General features: G+C 43.1%; 1 protein-coding gene across 11 annotated transcripts in view; it reads right to left on the bottom strand.

Annotated features, from left to right (window-relative positions):
• The window catches only part of Tiam1 (TIAM Rac1 associated GEF 1), a 366,772-nt gene that overhangs the window by 28,958 nt on the left and 317,178 nt on the right, over window positions 1–20,636 (bottom strand). For all 11 annotated transcript variants that reach the window (XM_071615093.1, XM_071615094.1, XM_071615092.1 and 8 more), the window contains 4 exons: window positions 12,238–12,341; window positions 2,466–2,645; window positions 1,663–1,731; window positions 673–798 (listed from right to left, as the gene is read on the bottom strand). In XM_071615093.1, the coding sequence (XP_071471194.1) occupies window positions 673–798; window positions 1,663–1,731; window positions 2,466–2,645; window positions 12,238–12,341 (479 nt within the window). The remainder of the gene's footprint in view (window positions 1–672; window positions 799–1,662; window positions 1,732–2,465; window positions 2,646–12,237; window positions 12,342–20,636) is intronic.

Here is a 20,636-nt window from a genome sequence, read left to right as displayed (position 1 = left end):
GATGTCACAGGTGTGTGTGTGAACTGGGTCATCAACTGTATGCTTTAATTACATGCAGTGCATTATGCCTCAATTAATCTGTTCTTTAAGAGTATATAAAGATAACACAGAAGCCAATACATGCATCAGTGGAATTTTGTAAACTGAGGCTTAGCATAAGAGGGAGACCTCTGCAATAAAGTAGGACCAGCCAGGAAAGAGGAAACGAGCTCTGAGCATCCTTACTAAGGCACTAGTCATCAATCCTCATTAAGGCTGCCAGGACACTGTGTGCTGAAGATCTACTTCCTCCCGCATAATGATACGCATCTCTATTCGGCAAAGCTTCCCAGAACAGGATAATTTAATTTGTTTACCGGGAGACCAGAGGTGTGATTTTAATTTGCTAACAGCTAATGTTTGAAAGACTTCCTCATAAACAAAACAAAAGGTTAAGGTTGGTACATCTTCCAAGTAAATGCAGCAGCTGAACAATGAACACAAGTAGATGGTATCAGTCCTCCCTCAGCCAGACTTGCAAGATAACCTGGTTCTCCCTTGAGGAACACCATGAGCACCAGAGCTGACCAAAGAGACCATAAAGCCCCTGCAACCAAGGCTCAACCCGATCCGGAAGATAACCCACCCAAGGCAAGAACAGGCAGCTTTGCGCTATTCAAGGTTGTGACTGACCTTAAACTGGTCGACTTTCTCAAGCTTTTCCAAATCAGGTACCAGTCTCACTCCATCTTCTAGGGTTTTAAGGAATTCTACTTGAAACTCTACCATTTCGGTTAAATTTCCAAAGAGCACGTCAAGCTGAAAAATTTTAAAAATAAAAATATAGAATTTGATCTGCAAAAGTTCATAAACTTCTTTTGTATCCTATCACAAAGTTTTTCTATGGACACTTAGCAATTAGAACGACCCCACAGATATTGAAGTTTTGAGGTAAGACTAGATTCCTTGCTTTGCCAATTTCCTTCTGGGTTCTTGTCTTGCAAATTTTGAAGAATAAAATCCACAGACAACACAGAAGGGAATAGTAATGGAGTAGGATTTATTTAAGCTAGAAGAGAAAACTCCCATCATGCAGGAGGGGGCCTGATGGAAGAAAAACCCATTTTGGTGTGCTAGCTTAGGAGTTTATATATGGTTCTGGGTACAGCACGGAGCAAATCTATGTTAAACAGGTATTGGAGACAGCACCCAAATCATTGCTCCAAGTCTATGTAAAACAGGCACTGAAAACAGCACCAAGGCTAACTTGCCTTTAATTCTTTCTATCAACTTCCATCTGGATTTACCCCAACTTCCTATTTTCCCACCTGTGGGACCTTAGTGTTGGCTGGAGGCACTCCCACAGGTGAGCCTCAAGGCCATTTTATAGTGGAAATAGGCCTTGATAGTGTTCATTAACATTTCCACTGGTTAGTCTCCAGATGTGGTTCTTGCATTTGAACAAGACTGACCATTGGTATTTTTCACTACTACCAGAGGCTACGGCAGCTCCTTACCCTCCAAGTGCAAGCCAACGTTAACAGGCAATATTTGATCCAGCTATTACAGCTAAATGAATTCAAAATGCTTTGAGTACTGTGTGGGTTCCCTGTTCCTTCCTCTTTATTGGCAAGTCAATCTACAGTGAGACGCTCCATCAAGTTAACAGGATTTTCACCATACCTCATCTTGGGTGAGAAAAGTCTCCTTTTGAAGAGGTTTCAGGTATCTTTCCATAAGACAGTTTAAGTCCTAAAAGTTGAAAGGACACCTAATTAGCACATTTAAAAGTGTAAAGAACATAGAGGAGAAAAACAGATGATGTTCCAAATGCTGACATGATAGTGATTAAGGTCCACGAACTCAGGAATAAGCCAAGCTCTTCTGTCAGCCATGATCTCTGCTGTAACTAACATTGTACCCCGAGAGCAGGCATGAATGACATGTGAAGACACGAGCATGGCTCCAATAAAACTTGATATGCAAAAACAGGCAGCAGGCTGCATTTGGCCAAAGGGCCATAATTTGCTAATTCCTGATTTCATTAAAGATTAAAATGCAGATAACTAAAAACAGATCACACTGCTTTCGCATGGGGAATGCAAAGGAACGTCAGAAAGTGTGAATACAAAGAAAACAGACCTGAACCCTTCTACCAGGACTCAAATAGACTCTGAAGATGATGCCCTCAAATTTTGGAAAGACTAAATTCCGTTGTAGTATTAGCTGTGCAATACGTTTAGAAGGGTCATATGCACTAACATAACCTTTCTTGGGTAATCAACTATATATATATATAAGTAAATTGCTGTAAGAATTGATATACTTCCTTAAAACTCAACGGGCATCTCAACATTCAGAATAAAGGCCAAATTCCAAGGGACGGTTCCAATGCTCCAGTTGCACCTCATCCCTCCAGGGCGGCGCAGACACCCCAGACACCCCGATTCCATTCTCTGAAGAGGAGGAGGGAGGGCAGGACATACTTTCACGTAGGTGCGCTCCGTCTCCAAGAGCTCGCAGATCACCTTGCGCAGTTTATCCGCGTCTGACAGCTGCCTCATGGTGGCCAGCTGAGGCCCCGTGGTGTCCTGAGGAGACGGGCTGGGGTCTGAAGGGTTCATCTCATGCAAACTGCGGCAAAACGCGGCCACCTGTTCTGTGCTCTTCAGAGCAGAATGGAGAAAGCAAAGCAGATGCAGTTAGCCTTCGTTTGAGAGCCTCGCCTGGAACCTGTCCCTCCTGGAGGCGTTTCTTCCTGGTTAACGAACTGTCACATATGAATTACATCTCATTTCCCAAATAGCTCCACATACACAAGAGCACATGGATCGCTGAAAAGAACCATAACAACAAGGGCTAACATATATTGAGTGGTCACGGCAGGTCACACACTGATCTGATGCACTTAATCTTCCCACCTGATGGGCAAGGGCTATTATCATTCATTCCAATTTAACAGCTGGAAAAAAGAAGGCCCAGAGAGGTTAAGTAACTCATCTGAGATGACACAGCTAGTAAGTGGAAAAGCTGGGATTTGAACCAGTGTGTCTGTTTTAGAAACCTGTATGATTTGCGGGTGATGGGAAGGGGTGCTGGGACTATGAACTGAGACCTGGGTCTGGCATGCTAGTAAAGTGCTCAATCACTGAACTACACTGTCAACTCAAAGCCTGCGATCTTTTTTTCTTTCTTTTTTTAAAAATACCTTTATTTAATTTATTTTTAGAGTGGTGCCAAAGATGGAACCCAGTGCTTCATGCACGCTAGGCAAGCGTTCTACCACTGAGCTACAACTCCAGCCCCCAAAGCCTGAGATCTTAACCATTCCATAAGAAGCTGATAAATCAGGAGACATAGAAGTTATCCACAACTCACGCAACATACAATTCAATTAATTACCAGACTCACTTCATTACACAATCTGCTTACTTTACAATGTTGGAAAACAATTTCTTCCCATCTCCATTAAAAACTGGCTCTGAGGCGACTCTAGATTAAGGCAGATACCCATCCATTAAAAAAAGAAAAATATGTTTCTCTCTCTCTCTCTCTAGATTCTCCAAAGGCAGAAAGGTACCACCACCCCACACAGACCTCGGTGGCAGATCCCGTTCTCCAGTCCCCAACCGCAGAAGGTAATGATTCAGGTAAAGTCTGTGCAAGATTTTGTTATCAAGTTGAAGTTTAGGATTCTGAAATTCCAACCTGTCTAGTGATACAAAACAGTTCTAAGACTGGGCTGCTGCAAAACCAGTGTGGGCAGCCATTCTCCCCTTTGGAGGACACTGGGGTAACCTGGGGAGCTCTCAGGCATCCCCCTGCCAGGTACACCCTCAGAATCATTTTAATCAGAATCTCTGCAGTGGGTGCGCAGCTATTGCCCCAGAAGCTATTTTGAAGCACAAAACTAGTCTATTTGTCCAAATGCACCATTCTATGTTGGATGGATACCTCCTTGAGGGCAGCACTGCCCTCTGTACTTCTCCATGCTGCTTCTACTGGCTAATTCAACCCTAGGTACAAAGCACACATTCCCTGCAAAGAAGGGTGCAGGTAAAGAATTCCTTCTCTATCACCCAGGAAGAACATGAGCATCCACGTGCATTCCAAGGGCAATTTTTAAACACAGAGGAAGGCAGGTAACAGTAGGAGGCCATTCCCTCATTAGCATATGCAAACCAGAATACAGACAGAACAAAACAGGGAAAACTAACAAGGATGCATTAGCAGCAGTGTCCACAGAGGAGTGGAACCAGATCCAAACCCACATAACCATTATTCTCATTTGCTAGTAACTGCTGCAGCTGATGTGCTGCTCCCACCAACCCTGGTCTCACAAGCCAGAAGTGTAAGTCACCTGCCAACCACACCACTCAGTGTTCTCCATGGAATTGTGTTTGACAGTGAATATCCCCACAGGGAATCTTCCCTCAGGTGACTGGAAAAATACACCAAAATGGGCTGCACTATTTACAGTATGTGAACTCTATCTTAAGATATAACCCTATTTAAAAACAACAACAACAAAAAGACTATGTGTTTTTAATCAAGGCTTTTCAGTAGAAACAAACCACCCAGTTTTATTTAGTTATGATAAAATTTTACTAACTCAATGTCATTTAATATGTAGTCAAATAGGACTTTATCTTAAAAAAAGAAGAAATATATATATATCCATGTTAACAAAAGGTTCAAGTGTTTTCCAATGATCCAACGGTGACTATAATAAGCACCACGATAAATAATAATGAGGGGAGAAAATATGCCCACAGAAATGAAAAATCCCATGACAGCGGGATCACAGCTAACAACCAGATGCCCTGTCCCCATCTGACCCAACTCTCCTCTGCTGCTTTGATGTGGTACCCAGCAAAGAAACTAGATACAACCCATGTACAACTGGCACTCCTATTCCCACAATGCTTTTCCAAATAGTCCCTCTACAGCTGTCTGTCCTCCACATAATTCACTAACCTACTCCCCATGAGAAATGCAGCAACACTGTAGTCCCATTAGCAATCCTATCACTTAGACAAACCATCCCCACGAGATCTGTGTTTCCGCATTTTATATGAAGTATCTCCCTTCACCAAAGGCAAAAGTTAAAGCAAGGGCGCTGCCATGGCAGAAAATTCCAAAAGATTCTTCCCTCTGTGCCTCCAATTCACATAGTCACCAGCCTGAATCCCCAAATTCCTGATAGCCTGTTGTCCTCTTGCAAAAGTTAAAGACGGATGAGGATAACTGCATTCTTCCAACTATCACCACTGGGCTATCACAGAGGGGAACTTTGACACCTTGTTGACACTCCAAAGGACCTTAACTTGCAATAATCTCATTATAATGATAAAGAATACACCAGCCAGGACAGATCCCATCATGCCCAAATTAGGGAAGAAAAGAGGAGGCGGTACCCTGATTCTTAAAAATCTCCCTTTTCATGAAAAACTCTGATGACAGCATGCACCACACCGGCTTCACTCCCCTTCCAGAAAAAACCCAGATCCCAGGGCTGCACAGGGAGAAGGTGCTTTAGAGTGAGCGCCCCTGCTCCATCCACTGGCCACAGAGTGAAATTTCCTGCCTGCTCTCAGAACCAGCTAGTTATTTATAAACAGTCCTAGGTAGGAACAAGAATCTGTATTGGGTAACACCACCCCAGTGACTCCTTACCACTCTCGAGCATATCCTGGAAAAATGACAGAAAGCATGGGTGGGGGTTTCTAGGTTTTTGTTTCTTGTCACAGCATAAAAACTTTGAGATTTCCATTTTTACGAGCACGAGCAGGGCAGATGACTTGTCCCCTGGGCCAATTTCACCCCTCGGGGTTAGGGAGTCCTTAGTTTAAGCAGAGCTGAGGCTGGCGGCATGTGGGCCAGGGTTCATTGCACCCCCAAACAGCCTGGCTACTCATCTTTCTCCTGTCATACCCTCCCAAGTCCTAGATTACCTTAGGAGAGATGGCAGCCCTCCTTTATCTGCAGTGTCCCTTCCTGAGGTTTCAGGTACCCACACTCTAAAAACATTAACAACTGCCTCGACTCTCTTAGGAGGGAGAAGCCGCACTCAAGTAACTTTTATTATAGTAAATTACACTTTATATGTTATTTGTTTTAATGTATTATTTGTTGTTGTTAATCTCTTATTGTGCCTAGTTTACAAATTAAACTTAACCGCAGATATGTATATGTAGGAAAAACAGCATATAGAGGGTTTAGTACTGTCCACTGGGGATCTTGGAGTGAGTTTCCCACAAATAAGGGGAGACTGCCACACCTTTAGCATCCAGGGGACATCTAAGAACCCCCTAGGGTTCTCTTCCCAGTTCAGAGTCTCAGGTATCCCTTCCTCATTAGACACATGGCTAACCCTCTGAGATTTAGCTGGGTGGTCTCAAGTTGAACAGGGACAAAGCCATTTCCCCACTGGAAACTCTGCTCACTGATTCAAGGTACAAACTTTCAGGTATAGCCCAAGGAACTGAGTCCAAATGAATGTAACCTGTTTACTGTCAATTTCATGTTGTTTGAATAAAGAACAAAAAGTACCATGGGATTACAATTCATAATACATATAAATATTAAGGGTTTTTTTTTTTAAATCATTTATTTATTTTTGGTACCAGGGATTAAACCTGGTGTGCTTAACCACTGAGCCACATCCCCAGCCCATTGATTGATTGATTGATTGATTGATTAGGAAAAGGTCTTGCTAAGTTGCTGAGGGCCTCCCTAAGTGGCTCAGGCTGTCTTTGAAATTGTCTTCCTCCTGCCTCAGCCACCTGAGCTGCTGAGATTACAGGCGTGTGCCATGGCAGCTGGCTTAAGGGGTTTTTAATTACAAGATTCTTAAATTTCTGCTTGGAAAGAATTAATTTAAAAGCATGTCATAAAGTTTGAGAACTGTGTTTTATTAAAATGCTACCCCAAAAATATCCTTGGAAGGAAGTATGGAATGCAGGGCTTCACTTTTAAATCTGCTGTCCATCCCCATTGCTGGGGCCCAACTTCTAATTTAGGTCAAAACCCATCAGGACTTTCTCATCGTAGCTCAGCCAGGATGCGGCACGAGGGGGGGCTGAGGCAGTGCTTAGCCCTGCTCCTCCACTGGGGGTTAGGTGGAGACCCCGTCACTCACACACAAGCACAGGACCTGCAAGCACCCAGAAAGGCGGTCTCAGTGGGAGCCCCAGAACCGCTCGGCAAGCCAGGCCTCCTGGCTCTGGGGCAAGAACTGAGGCCTCTGGCAAGAGGAAGATGGTGAGGGTGTCTCAGTAGGAAAGCACAGGCCGCTCTCCACTGGAGGACTGTCATCGGTCACCCTGGAAACCAAAGAGCACTACAGGCGTTTGAGAGGGTAGCCGAGCTCTCCATCATGAGGACGAAGATGACCCAGCCCACAGAGAGCCAGCACAACAGCAGGAGGAAATGGGCCACTTTACTGAGGCCAGCACAAAGCTCAGTGTTTATAACATCTCTTTCCTCCTGTGGAAGATGAAAAGAAAGTACAGGGGGGGGGGGGGGCAGACTCTTCAGGACACTGTCAACTCAAGCGACCTAGCATTCAAGCTTTCTGTTATGCAACCACCAAAGCAGTTTCTGCTTCCAGAGGAGCTGAGTTCTAAAAGTGTTCTCTGGCCGATTTAACACATCCCACAGATTTAAAAGGGGCCAGAGTGGCCTAAAATCTTACAGCCTTTATTTAAGCGTTTTTTGGGGACAAACACCAGAGCGCTGATTCCATGATTTTGGAGCCCATGATACATACAGTGGTAGTTCCTATAGTTCTCTATCATCTTTTTTTTTTTTTTAAATCTCTTTTTGAACAAACTTCAAAGAAGAAACAACTACCAAGGATGAAGACTTATTTGTGCAAGTCAGACATACCCGTTGTCAAAGTTAACTTCATTAAGCGACACAGCCTCAACAGACCGATGTTAACAATAAGCTATTAAAAGGTCTAATTGGGTTTTGTTAAATTCTCCCTTGCCATGAACCACTACATTTTCTCTTTGATGTAGAATTTACTCTAGGAACTGATCTTGAAACAGGCCAGTTAATGTTCAACTGTTAACACATTCCTTGAGCCAATCTTTCTCTATCCACCTCCTTCTCAAATCAGCAGAAGTAAAGCCCAAAACACTGAAAGCTTTATAGAAGGAGGCAAGTTGAACACCCTTCCAAGCTGCTTGCCTATCGACCACTCAGCCTTCCCAGTTTCCGGTCCTGAGGTCAGGATAGGGGAGGCTTTGTGCATCTAACACAAAATACGCTTAAAGTCTCAACAACCAAAAGAACAGGACACTTCCATTGACAACTAGTAAAATAACACCAATTTTAAAAACAGCCTTTCTGCTCTTTAATTATGAAAGAACAGATAAATGCAAACTCAACTGCATGCTAACTGCTGACCCCCCACCCTCTTCAAACTGCTATAATATATCTTCTTTGTCAACAGGAGGGGCCTTAGAGCCAAAGCATAAAACACAGGAAAATGAGACATTCGGATTGGAAAACAAATCCACCGGAGAGTCGTACCTTAAACAAGGCTAGAAAGAACTGAAACAGCAAAGGCGCTCACCAGACGAAGTGTCCGATACACAGAGTCACCAGACTTGTCACTGTCTTCGATCCTGGGCTTGCGCTTTACTTTCCACAGAGCAGACAGCATCAGGGATAGATTCTCATGGTAATTAACTCGACCACCCCGTGTGTTTAGCAGGGAAACAGAAGTTTCTTAAAATACACAGAAAGCACCAAATGCATTACAGCGCCACGGAGAGCATCCTCTCACGAGGCTATCCCAGACTGGTTCTGCTGTGAAAACCTGAGGATGGGGACTGAGACAGCAACCCCCACGCGGCACCTGCTCCCCATCCTGCCTTCTGGGAGGCTGTCAAAGGCTGACTGGTGCCGGAGAAGTCATGCTTTGATTTCTGCTGGCGAGACAACAAAGGTCCAGATAGGGACAGCCAAAACAGACGTGAGAACAAAGCACAGAAGCCTCCCCAGGACGCGAGCGCCTCTACCCTGCAGCCGGAGATGAGCTGATTGGCCAGCATCCTGCGCTGCACGAAGATATTAAACCTGCCCAGCTCAGACGTGGTCAGTAGCAGGCAGGACACTGGAAATGACTTTCCTTAACAGTGCAGGCTTCACAGTTGGTGCTAATGCCTGGTTGTGAGAGCCCACATTTCAGAGATAAGAGCAATGTGAGCAATTTAAAAGAAAAAAGAAGTCGTTCTGAATGGGAATGTCCTGAAAACAATTCCAATACATTTCCTACTTGGAGAGCAAGGTCACAGCTGCTGGGGCCTGGAATGCATGACCCAGAATTCCCAGGACCTGAGCTGAGGAGCACTCAGCTCCAGAAACAAGGGTTTTCCATTAGAAACGGGGGACAGGACAATGAGCAGCCAGTGGCTAGAGGCGTTGGAGGCTGTCACCCACAGTCACCAGATGAAAGGCTACCAGACTGCCTTGCCTTGTGACAGCCCCACCCTCAGCCTGTGGCAGTGACATTCCAGTGCCACCACCTCTGGACAACAAGCACACAATTATCTACTTGCTCAACTCCAAAAGGTCACGTGTAGCAAAAACTGCTACTCCAGAAACTTGAGAACTAAGCAGAACTCCAACACGCTTTCTCTTTATCCTGCCCAAGGCTGTGAAAAGCAGCCCAATGACAAGATAAGCAAAAATATTAAACCACCACCAAGTAACAGCCTGATATAGTCAGCCAGGATAAAAACTGATTCCTAGTTATTTAATTATATCTCTGAACCCTACAAATGCAAGATACAGCTGAAAAATGACTTTGCAGTCTATTCTCAGAAAAAAAAAAAATCCCATGTTATATAGGAGATGCCACAAAAACATTTAACCTTAAACAAGAGACTTAGGACCTCTGCTTGCTCTAATTTTAAAGCATGAAAAAGACATCCAGAAATATTAAGTGGTTCATGGCTATGTACCCAACTGACTTCAAGCACCACTAATTAATTAATCCTGTCTTTAATGAAGCATGTATTTAATACCAGACTTTAACAATCAGGCCAGAAGTGAGTTTTGACCATTAATAATACAAGACCTGGAGCCAAACTGGGTCATATCCTGTTTTGCCAGCACAAAGCTGTGTGACTCTTAGCAAGTCATTTAACCTCTCTGCTCTAGTATTCTCTGCAAAACAGGAAAAATAGAGTATGACTCTTAGGTATGTTGAGAGGATGAGTTAATATGGAATAGAGTTTCATGTATACAAAATGATAAATTAGCATGACTTCTTATTTATTATTAATAATATGCAGTAGGACCTGGGCACCAAGATCTGCTGGTACAATACAAAGTTTTTTGCTTTCAAATATTCTAAATGAGACTGAAAAGGCTGTTTTAGTTAACAAAGCAGAGAGGAGTGGGAAGAGATGGTTTCAAAACATCCAGCCCCCCCCCCCCCAAAAAAAAAAAAAACTTGTTGCCAATAGTTTTGAGGAAATTCTCTTTTTCAGAAAGCCCATTGTGAGATTTGATAGAGAAACCTGGGAACATCCCTGTCCCTGCTTTGGACCCCCTGCTCCCAGAGGGACCATGCAGTCAGAGACACACGGGGCCAGGCTTCAAAGCCTGGAGCCTCTTCCTTCCTCTGCACTGCTAGAAGCTTCTATTACAGAAGACTCTGTTTGAGATTTCATGACTCACTATATTTAAAATGGAAACAATTTCTCAAAATCCACAGGGGAATGAGAACACTGAGCTATTAGAGTGAGGTAAAATGATCCAAGTTAAAAAGTACTCAAAAATAAATGTTTAGGAAAAAGAGGTGTTTTCCAAAGTGCAATTAGAAATTGAAAATAGCATATTTAGGGCTGGGAATATAGCTCAGTCAAACAGTGCTTGTCTAGTAAGCATAAGGCAAAAATGTGTGTGTATGTGTGTGTGTGTGTGTTTATTTACTTATTTTAGTTCCTCTAATAAAATAATGTAATACCCTTCAAAATATATCAGTATAGAAACATCTGTCTCTCTTAAGGGCAACTAGATCCCTCCATACCACCTCCCCCAAAGTGGATAAAATTAATTAAATTTAAAAATTAAATAAATTAATTGAAATTAAGAGCCACATAAATTAAAAAGTTATTTTAGCAGTTTTGTTTTCTGGCTATAAATGAAATGTGTCTCTCTATTAATCTGCTTTTTAGTTATAACCAACAACATAATGACTTTTAGTCCATAAATATTAACATTACATTTAAATATTTAATTTTATACTGTGCCCAACTTAAAAAAAAAATCCAGAAATGACTATCGTACCATGGTGAAAGGGAAATAAATATGGATACAAGAGATATTGAAGACAGTAAAAAAAAAGTCATATAAATATAGAGGGAGGAAAAAACAGGAAATGAAGGTTTTAAAAATAGCTCATATTTGAATAGCATATTTCCATGATCAATGATGTGCTTTCCCATAGCAAGAATATTTGACCCACTCAATAATCCAATTGTGGTTTAAGAAGCACCCTGATTCGGCAGATGAGAAAAAAAAGGTGTAATTTAAATGGATGTGATTTATTCAGGTTAAGTGGCTGATAACTGTCATGCCAAAGAATGAGAAACTGGTAGAGTCATCAACATAAACACACCAACAACATTATGTAAAAAGAAGAATTATGGAAACAAAACCACATACATTGCTTTATGGCGGCAGGGCGGGGGGCGGTGGTGTTTTGGGCATAGGTAACATGGGTTTTACTTCTTGCAAGTATCAGAAGAAAAGCTCTTTCTCACAGAACTCAACCAAAGAATAATCTATGTAATTTTTGTTAAAAAAAAAGTTTTTTTCTTTTTAATGTAAAGATGTGCAGCTTTAACAAGAGGTAAATGCAGATCATTCAACTGGAGCTCATTACAGGAACCCAAGTAGCAGGACAGTAGAACTGGCTCAGTCACACACACGGGAGATGCTGTTGCATCCTTCCTAGATGAAGCTTTAGGAAGGAACCTGGATGAAGTGGCAGCATTACCCAGGAGCTCGGGCAGTGGCAGAAATTAAAGAAAAAGGCCTTCATTTCATACAAGTGATTTCTGCCCTACGTCCCTAAGGCTGTCATTTGGATTTCACATCCTGCTATTTAGCAACCTCTCGGAAGCAGAAACACTTTGTCAGAGGCCACTGAACCACACACAGCGGCAGAGGTGGTGTGTCAGCTGTGACTCTCCGGTGGTTCGAAACACGGACGTGCAAATGAAAACCTCTCACCTTGCTGCTGTGATCAGTCTCATCAGAGGATTCCAGGTCTGGCCCTTCAGTCTCTTCCGGAGCGGTCTCGGCACTACTGCCCTGCTCGCTGCAGAGGCTGTGCCCTGTCGGGGGAAATCAGAAGAAAACATGGGTCAACATGTATGGCTACTGCTAACAGCCACTCCTGTGAGCCGGCGAAGGGAGCCAAGCTCCCGAGGGGGCACTGTTAGATGTCCAAGTACAAGCCACGATCTTGGCTCAATAAGTGGTAGACCAGTAACTGCTACTGTTATTACACCTGTATAATTTATACTGTATGTTTGATAATACAGAATAGTTGCTACAGAGTGACTATTTGTGCCTCTCCCATCTCACGTTGAAGCCTCAACCTTGAATGCCACTGTGATGGTACTTGGAAGTGGGGCTTTGGGGAAGAAATGAAGTTCAGATTAGATCACGAGGGATGGAGTCCCCGTGATGGGTTTAGGGTTAGTCCTTACAGAAGAGGAAAATGGACAGGGCCTGATCCAGACCGAGGAACTCCCCAGCCTATAAAACTGTGAGGAATGAATGACTTGTTTGGCCACTCAGTCTGTGGTGTTATAGACAGCCTGAGCTAAGACAATAACATAATTTATAAGACTATGTATTTATGTTATCTTAAATTGATTTAGAATCAGGAAATTAATTGATAGATTGATTCATTATTTGCTAATGACAGCATAACCAAAAACGACTGTCTTACATCCATTACCTGAAAGGCCCTACACTGCCTGTTTCTGCCAAGTCTGGAGAACTGTAAACTTCTTATGACACCCACTCTCTCACCATCTTCTGTGTAAAAGTGCAGGAGATTTTGTTCCTTTCCTGTTTATTGAGTTTTTACTGTAGTGTTGCTACTGTGGTTCTCTGAGCTGGGAAGAGAATATAAGTCACTGTCCTCTGAAGGGCTTCTCAAATTCACAGAGCCTCTGGATTCCCCGGTGACCATGTTAAATGCAGGTTATTCAAAACCTGTGGGTTGGGGCCTCAGATTTCGCATTTCTTCCAAGCTCTGGATGATACTAATCAAGACCACAGGTCCACGGGCACATCTGGAGTAGAAGGACGAACATTCGAACACCTTCTCTAGTGGAATCTGAAAACCCAGTGACCTGAGGATCACTGTCTTAGCACATCAGAGGCACTGGATCAGGGACCAAAGCACTCTCACTAAAGCCAGGCAAGAGAGAAGGAACTAGAGGAGATGGGAGTGGAGGAGCCTCCTCTGATGCTCTGGATGACAGCTTCCCTCTGTGCTGTGGTGTGGCTGTGGTCTGACCATCCCCTCCATCCTCCCTCCATCCCCCCACCGGTTGGCAAATGCTCATGTGTTAGAAGCTGGTCCCCAGAGGGGCAGAGATGATGTAGCAGAACCTTTAAGACATAAGGCCCATTGCAAGGTAATGAGGTCATTGGGGGCACTGCCCAAGGAAGGGATTAATGTTGGTCTTTATGAGTGAGTGAGTTCTTGTAAGAGCAAGTTGTTATAAGAAGACCAAGGCTGGTCCCTGGATCTCTCTGGCTTCCTGTTTCACTATATCATCTCTTCCTACACGTGCTCCTGCCATTGCAAAGCCATCTGCCATGAAGTCCTCATTAGAGGCTGAAGAGATGGGGCTGCCTGATCTTGAACTTTTAGCCTCCAAAACTGTGAGCTAAATAAACCTCTTTATTAAGTACAAAGCCTTAGGCATTTTGTTATAGTAACAGAAAACAGACTCATAGGGTATGCAAAGTGGCTGCCTTACTCCAATGACACCATTAGAGCCATAGTTGTGTGGCATCATTTCTGTTAAGATTCCAAGCTGGCCAGAAAAGTTAGGGAGGTAGTGGACCTCCAAGCAAACCTTCACCAAATCTATCTCTTGTGGGCACCTTCCCCTTCCCTGAAATGAAGCACCAGTTACAGCATGCACCTTCTGTGGTTAAGGAGGTTTCTATTTCCCTGCTTGTTGCTCTGTGCTTGGGTTTTCTGGCGTGTCTTTGTACTACACTCAATCTACAACAAGGAGGTAGTGGCTAAGAAACAGGATCAGGATCAGCTAATGTGGCAGACATCACCCATGTTATGCCATCCCCTCCATCAGAAACAAAAGTGATAGAATACTTTATATAGGAGCAATGACCTGCATGCTGGGACCAGAAAGAAGATGGGCAGGTTGTTCCTCAACGTGGAAGAGCTGACAAGCTCATTTAGGGACAGTGTTAACAGAGCTCAGCTCTCTAATGGCAGGAGCATGCCAGGCTGCTCAGGGGATGGGCCCCTTCATCTCACTGTAGTCTGCAGAAGAGTTGCTAGACTGTGCAGCTAACTGCTGTGACTCTACAGACCCCTGTTGCTTAACACTGTGCCAGCGGTGCAGCGAATGCTCATCAATTTGTGAGAAAAAAGGTTTTTATTTTAGTAATATTATGGGCCAGGCATCCTGAAAAGCAAATAAAACCTACTTCTGCAAAGTATTTGGAAATGTCAAATGAAAGATAACAAATACGCTTTTACATCTCAGAAGTTCTGATTGATTCACCAAGCCCAAGCGCTAGAGCAATGTTTTCCAGAGGGGGTGGGAACCTGTTGGTGTCATCAGTGAAACTTCTTTTAGGATAAACTGTGTACTTGGCAGGTGCACCTGGCACTAGGATCCCTGGCTTCTGGTCACCAGACACCATTAGGATCCCCAATCAGAGTTCAGTGACACACGTACCTGTGTACTTTGCAACAGAAGCATTCCTTGGCTAAAGCCCTAAAACCCTGGAGCCTTGGATTTTAACTTTAAGCATGAGACAGAAAACAGGTCTCAGGTCAATGCTACCTGTGGAGTCAGAACTTAATCTTCCACATCCACAGGGTACCCTTGAAGGGTGCTATAATTTGGATCTTGAACCCTACCCCAAAGGCCCATATATTGCAGGTACTACTGGGAGATGATAAAACTCCATCTTTGAGAGGTGCGCTCCAGTGAGAGATCTTCAGGTCACTGGCTGTGTGCCCTGGAAGGGGACTGTAGAGTCCTAGTCCCTCCTTCTTCCTCTCCTTTGCTTCCTGGCCAAGAGGTAGGTGGTTCTGCTCCATCACGGGCCCTAAAGGCACGGGGCCAATCGATCATGGATGGATACCTTAAAACTGTGAGTCAAAATAAGTCTTTCTTCATGAGTTGGTTGTGTCATGTATGAATCATAGTGATGGAAAGCTAAGGCGTTATACCCTCACTCTGAAAAGATGTCAAATGAAAGCAGGACAGACAGAAGGAAAAGACAAAGAAGCTTCTCCAACTCTGCTTATACTCTGGGTAAGAGATGGGGGAGGGGGGCAGGTTTCTTCCCTAAGATATAAACACAGGCCTGGCCTCAGGAGTATTTAGGGCTCAAATTTACATGATGTGCAGCATCTTGGAACCCCAAGATGAAAAACCTCCTTAAAGTCCTTCTGGGTTTGCATTCCAAGGGCAAGTGGCAGAAGCAAAGACCAGTCAACTCTGGAAGGCTCCTCTCTCCATGATGTCATCATAGAGAAAGGCTGATCAAACAGAAGCCTTAACCCAGTGTGACAAAACACAGGAGGAACAGTCCCTGTGAGCCAGAGGGAGGCGCAGACACAAAGAACACCGGAAGCAAGACCCCAAGGATGACACCACGGGTATCAGATGAAGGATGTCAAATAAGTAGGCCGAAATCATTAAAAAGCAACAAGAGGTGCTTTCAAAGGAGGAAAAGGTAAATTAAGCATTTCTAGAAACAGGAGCTGTTGCTACTGGAATCAGTGGATAAGAATATAAGTTGAAGAAAAGACAGAAGACTGGGAGATCTCTGAAGGCATTTCCTTACTGCAGGGACTGTCACAGCTCTCCTTGTAGGACTGCAATTCCAGCTAAAATGCTATTCACAGGGGCTGCGGGGTAGCTCAGCAGCAGAGTGCTGGCTCCTATGGGCAAGGCCACGGGCCCAGTCCCCAGCACACACACTCCCAAAACAAATAACCAGACACTATTCAAGAAAGAACTATAGTAAGGACTTGGAGAAACAAAGAGTGAGAGAGAATACAACAGACAGAACCTCACTAAAACCAATTCTCTAAAAGATGTGTTTTAGGAAAACTAAAATTAAAAAAATTATATAATCCTGGAAAAAAATAGTAAACAAGCTGAAAAGGTAAAAAGAGGATAAAGACAGGAGTGAATCCTAGAATACAATAAGACTCTGGCCTCTCAAAAAGGCTTTTGGGGGTGAGAAAAAAATAAATAAAAAGATGCAACCAGGATGACGGTCAGGAGTGGTTATATTTAAAGCACTTCATGGTAATTTTATGCTTCAGGAGGGAAATAGAAAGGCTAGCTTTGGTTTCTGCTAGATTAATAACCATGCACAAATGCTAAGAGCAACCATAAAAGAGTAGAAGCAGATCATATAAATTGAAAAGTGAAATTTAAAAATGCAACTGGGAAGAGGTCAAGAAATGGAAGGAAACATAAGCAGGGCAAATAGAATAAAAAAGGATCATAGATACAAGTCCAAACGCACAGATCTTTTAAATAATTGTAAAACACACTAAACCTAATCCTTCAGCTTCATTGACATGCACAACAACCAAAAAACAAAGCTCTTTATGTTCAGTTCCACTTCTTGCATGTAACGTGAAGCTTTGCTCCAGCTTCACGTTACATGGAAGAAGTGGAATTGAACATAAAGAGAAGATTAAAAGGATGGAAAAATGTATTAGGCAAATGTAAAGAAAGTTATGTACATGCCAGATCCAAGATTGAGTGACACTAAAGAGGATGTAAACATAGAAAATTTTATGCTTGACCCATGAATGTAGTTCAAGCCCTATTCCCAAAGATGATGAATACACATTTTTCCAAGGATTTACAACTTTAATATAAACAGTTCATCTAGGATGGCACAAAATCAAGTCTTAACCAATACCAAGGTGTCTGTCTTCATGTAGACCAGCCCAGGGGCATTTTTCCTAAAGTTAAACTTTTTACAAAAGAACAAAAGACCAAAAACACCAAAGACAGTTTTAGAGAAGAAAAGCAAGATTGGGTACTTTTCCTACCAGACATCAACACACAGTCACAGTAACGTGACATGGCGCAGGGGAGAGCAGCCTGACAGAACAGAGAGCACAGAAACAGCCCCACCCACATGTGAAAGTGTGACAGAGAGCAGGCACATCACTGCAGATCCCTGGGAAAGGAGTGGAACATTTGATAAAGGTTGCTAGCACAGAAGATTACCTGCACGATCCAAACTCACACAATGCATGAAAATCAGGGTCAAGTAGGTGTAAACCAAAAAAAAAAAAAAAAAAAAAAGTAGGTGTAAACCAGAAGGTGAGTAGTGTAAGCTGCTAATCTTGGATGTGAAAATACATGGGGCAAATATAGTTAACAACAATGTATTATACATTTCAAAATAGCTAGAAGAGAGAAAATGATGAATGTTTGAGGCATTAGATTTGTTACTTACCCTGATTTGAGTATTATACAAGGAAAACACATATCAGAACATCATACTGACTCCATATCACATACAACCAAATTATACTCCACATGTGTGATATGCCAAAATGCATTCTACTGTCATTTATAACTAAAAAGAATAAATTTTAAAAAATCATACTGCACCCCATAAAAATGTACCCTATAAAGATTAATGTGTTAATTAAAATAAAAAGGAAAATATAGAAGATGATGCTCGTTACCTCAAAAAAGAGGATTACCTCAACAAGGTATAAAAAATACAAATCATGCAAGATCAAACATTATATGTGGCCACAGTTGAAAACTTTTGTTTGTCAAAAGGGACTTCCAATGCACAAGAAGTTTATTTTTGATTCATAGCAAAATATTAACATCTAAAGTATAATCAATAAATCAATAACTAGGTGTATCTGATTCTTAAGAACATATTCTGTATTTTACCTATCATGGCATGCTTTTTAGACTTGATTAAAGATAAATGGGAAAGAAAGAGATAGGGCGGAGGAGTTCATGGCAGATAGTTTGGGAAGATGACAGGATTGATAGCGCTCACACCTTTCAGCTAGACTCTCCTGTCTATTTCCCTACCCCATGAATTTGTCATGACTTGGGACTCACTCTGACCCTCAGACTGTAATGACGTAATGATGTGTAAATATCTAGCCAGGACTTCCACTGGCTTTGAAGATCCTCATGTTGCCCACCAGACAAGCTTCCCCCTGAAGATGAGAGACCTCTAGGAGAAGAGGACCAGCTGACCATCTCCCAACATATGAGCAAGGTGAACTTGAGTCTCCCCTCCCCAGGCAAACCACCAGGTGACAGAGCCGCGTTAGTGGCTCCAGGTGAGGTCAGGAGAACAACTGAGCTGCAGAGCCTGGCCCACACTGCTGAGCCAGACACAGGGCAACACAAACATTGTCTCACAGCAGTGGATTACCACTAAAGAAAGCTGAGGAGGACACCAGCAAGAATGGAATGGAGAATTCAAGCGGGAGAGGGCATGATCTCCCTCCCACACATCGGGGCCTTCTCGGACACCCCCAGCTTACGAGGCTTCTACAGACACACTGTAGTGTGTTTCTGGAAACTTCACACAAGCAGTTCTGCAACTTTCCACTCCCACTTCCCCTTGGCTCCCAGAGACTGCCTCAGACAACCGGCACTGAAGGGATGACGTTTCTCCTGGACACTCCTGCCCACACTCACCAGGACACCCCACACTGCACAGCTCTGCTAACAGTCAGAGAGGAGCGAGCTGGAAGCAGGGCTCAAAGGGGGTCGATGAAGCGGCCAGAGCAGGGGACCTGCCTGTCTCTACGGCAACACTGAACTCCTGGCCAGGCACACGGGTGCCCATAGGAGAGGGGACAGGACAGGGCAAGATCCATGGAGGTAAGGATGATCAGGAGGCCAGCAGCCTAAGAGAATGCACAGGCCCAGAGCAGGGCTGCAGGACAGGACTTACTGGCCATCTCAAAAACTGCTATTAAAAAAAATTATTGTTGGAACGGAGAAGATAATTTCTTTGCTTTTTAAACAACTTCCACATTATGTTTCTGTGGTTGAAAAGCCTTTGCAACTGGCACACCCCACACACCATTTGCAGGATAGACAATGCTGAGATTCGGGGCAGTACAAACGCATCCATGTAAATTTACACTGAGATTTACCTTTCATTGATTTGGATTAGACACATTGACACAGCTTCATTTAAGGTCATGCAGGACTTAAATTTAAAGGAGAAAAGAAAAAATTCTTCAGCTGATATGAGCAGTGTGCATTAAGCAGATTCCCTGATTCCAATACCTCCAGAGAGGAATCAATTTTTGAAAGACCTTATTAATACCTGAGACTTTTTTCCCCCTTTGAGTGACAAGGATTGAATTCAGGGGCACTCAACCAATGAGCCACATCCCCAGCCCTAGTTTGTATTTTGTTTTGAGACAGGGTCTCACTGAGTTGCTTAGCACCTCGCTTTTGCTGAGGCTGGCTTTTAACTCAGAATCCTCCCGCCTCAACCAATGGGATTACAGGCGTGCGCCACGGCACTGGCCTAATATCTGAGTTTCAATTTCAGTAGGAAACCCTGGGATCAACTGTTAGGCTCTGCTTTCATTTTGCTTTCCAGGTGGTTAAATGATAATGAAACAGTAAGAATTATACACAAGCAGTCATCATTCATAACCTCAGCATCAACAGTCACCCATCTTAACAAAGCTAAAAAACAAAATTGTTACCAAGCAAAACTATTATATAAATTAAATAAAGTTAAATACACTCCATGGGAAAAAAAAAAGGAGGGGTGATATCACAACATAAACTGGGTAGACAACTTAATCACAAACTTCACAAAATTTCAGTGTCTTTGTTTCCTACAGAGAGAAATTTTAAAATGTATAAGAACTGTAGATTTAGGCCTCCCTGTCAGCTTGTTGTGAATGTCATTTGTAAGGGACAGTCACAATCTTTAAAAATATAAGAATGGAAACTCTCTGAAACAACACTTTTTTCCACACACAGGATTTGATGGGCGCCATCAATCAAAGCTCACTGGAAATCAAAATTAGGCATTTGGATTCCTCTCATCCCAGCAGGGCCCACAGAAGAAGGCCATGTGCTAAGTGACAAAATGCAGGGCACACAAACAATTTACAAGACACACATGGCCCTGAATTTTATCGACAAACAAACAGGGGGCCATGTGCTGCCTGGTATCTGTGAGGCTTCAGAGAATCCCAACGCTAGACCATATTTGTTTGCAGAAAGATAAATCTGCTTAGTTCCTCTTTCCTTGCAGACCCTCCCTGCTGCCTGATTGTCTTCAGTTTTTTGGAATCGAGTCCGACAGTCTCCATGGAACATCAGACTAAAATAGAACCTTGTGTTTCACAG

This window comes from Marmota flaviventris, chromosome 8, assembly GCF_047511675.1.
Source record: "Marmota flaviventris isolate mMarFla1 chromosome 8, mMarFla1.hap1, whole genome shotgun sequence".
In the NCBI taxonomy this organism is placed as follows: domain Eukaryota; kingdom Metazoa; phylum Chordata; class Mammalia; order Rodentia; family Sciuridae; genus Marmota; species Marmota flaviventris.
This window is presented reverse-complemented; position numbering and strand designations above follow the sequence as displayed.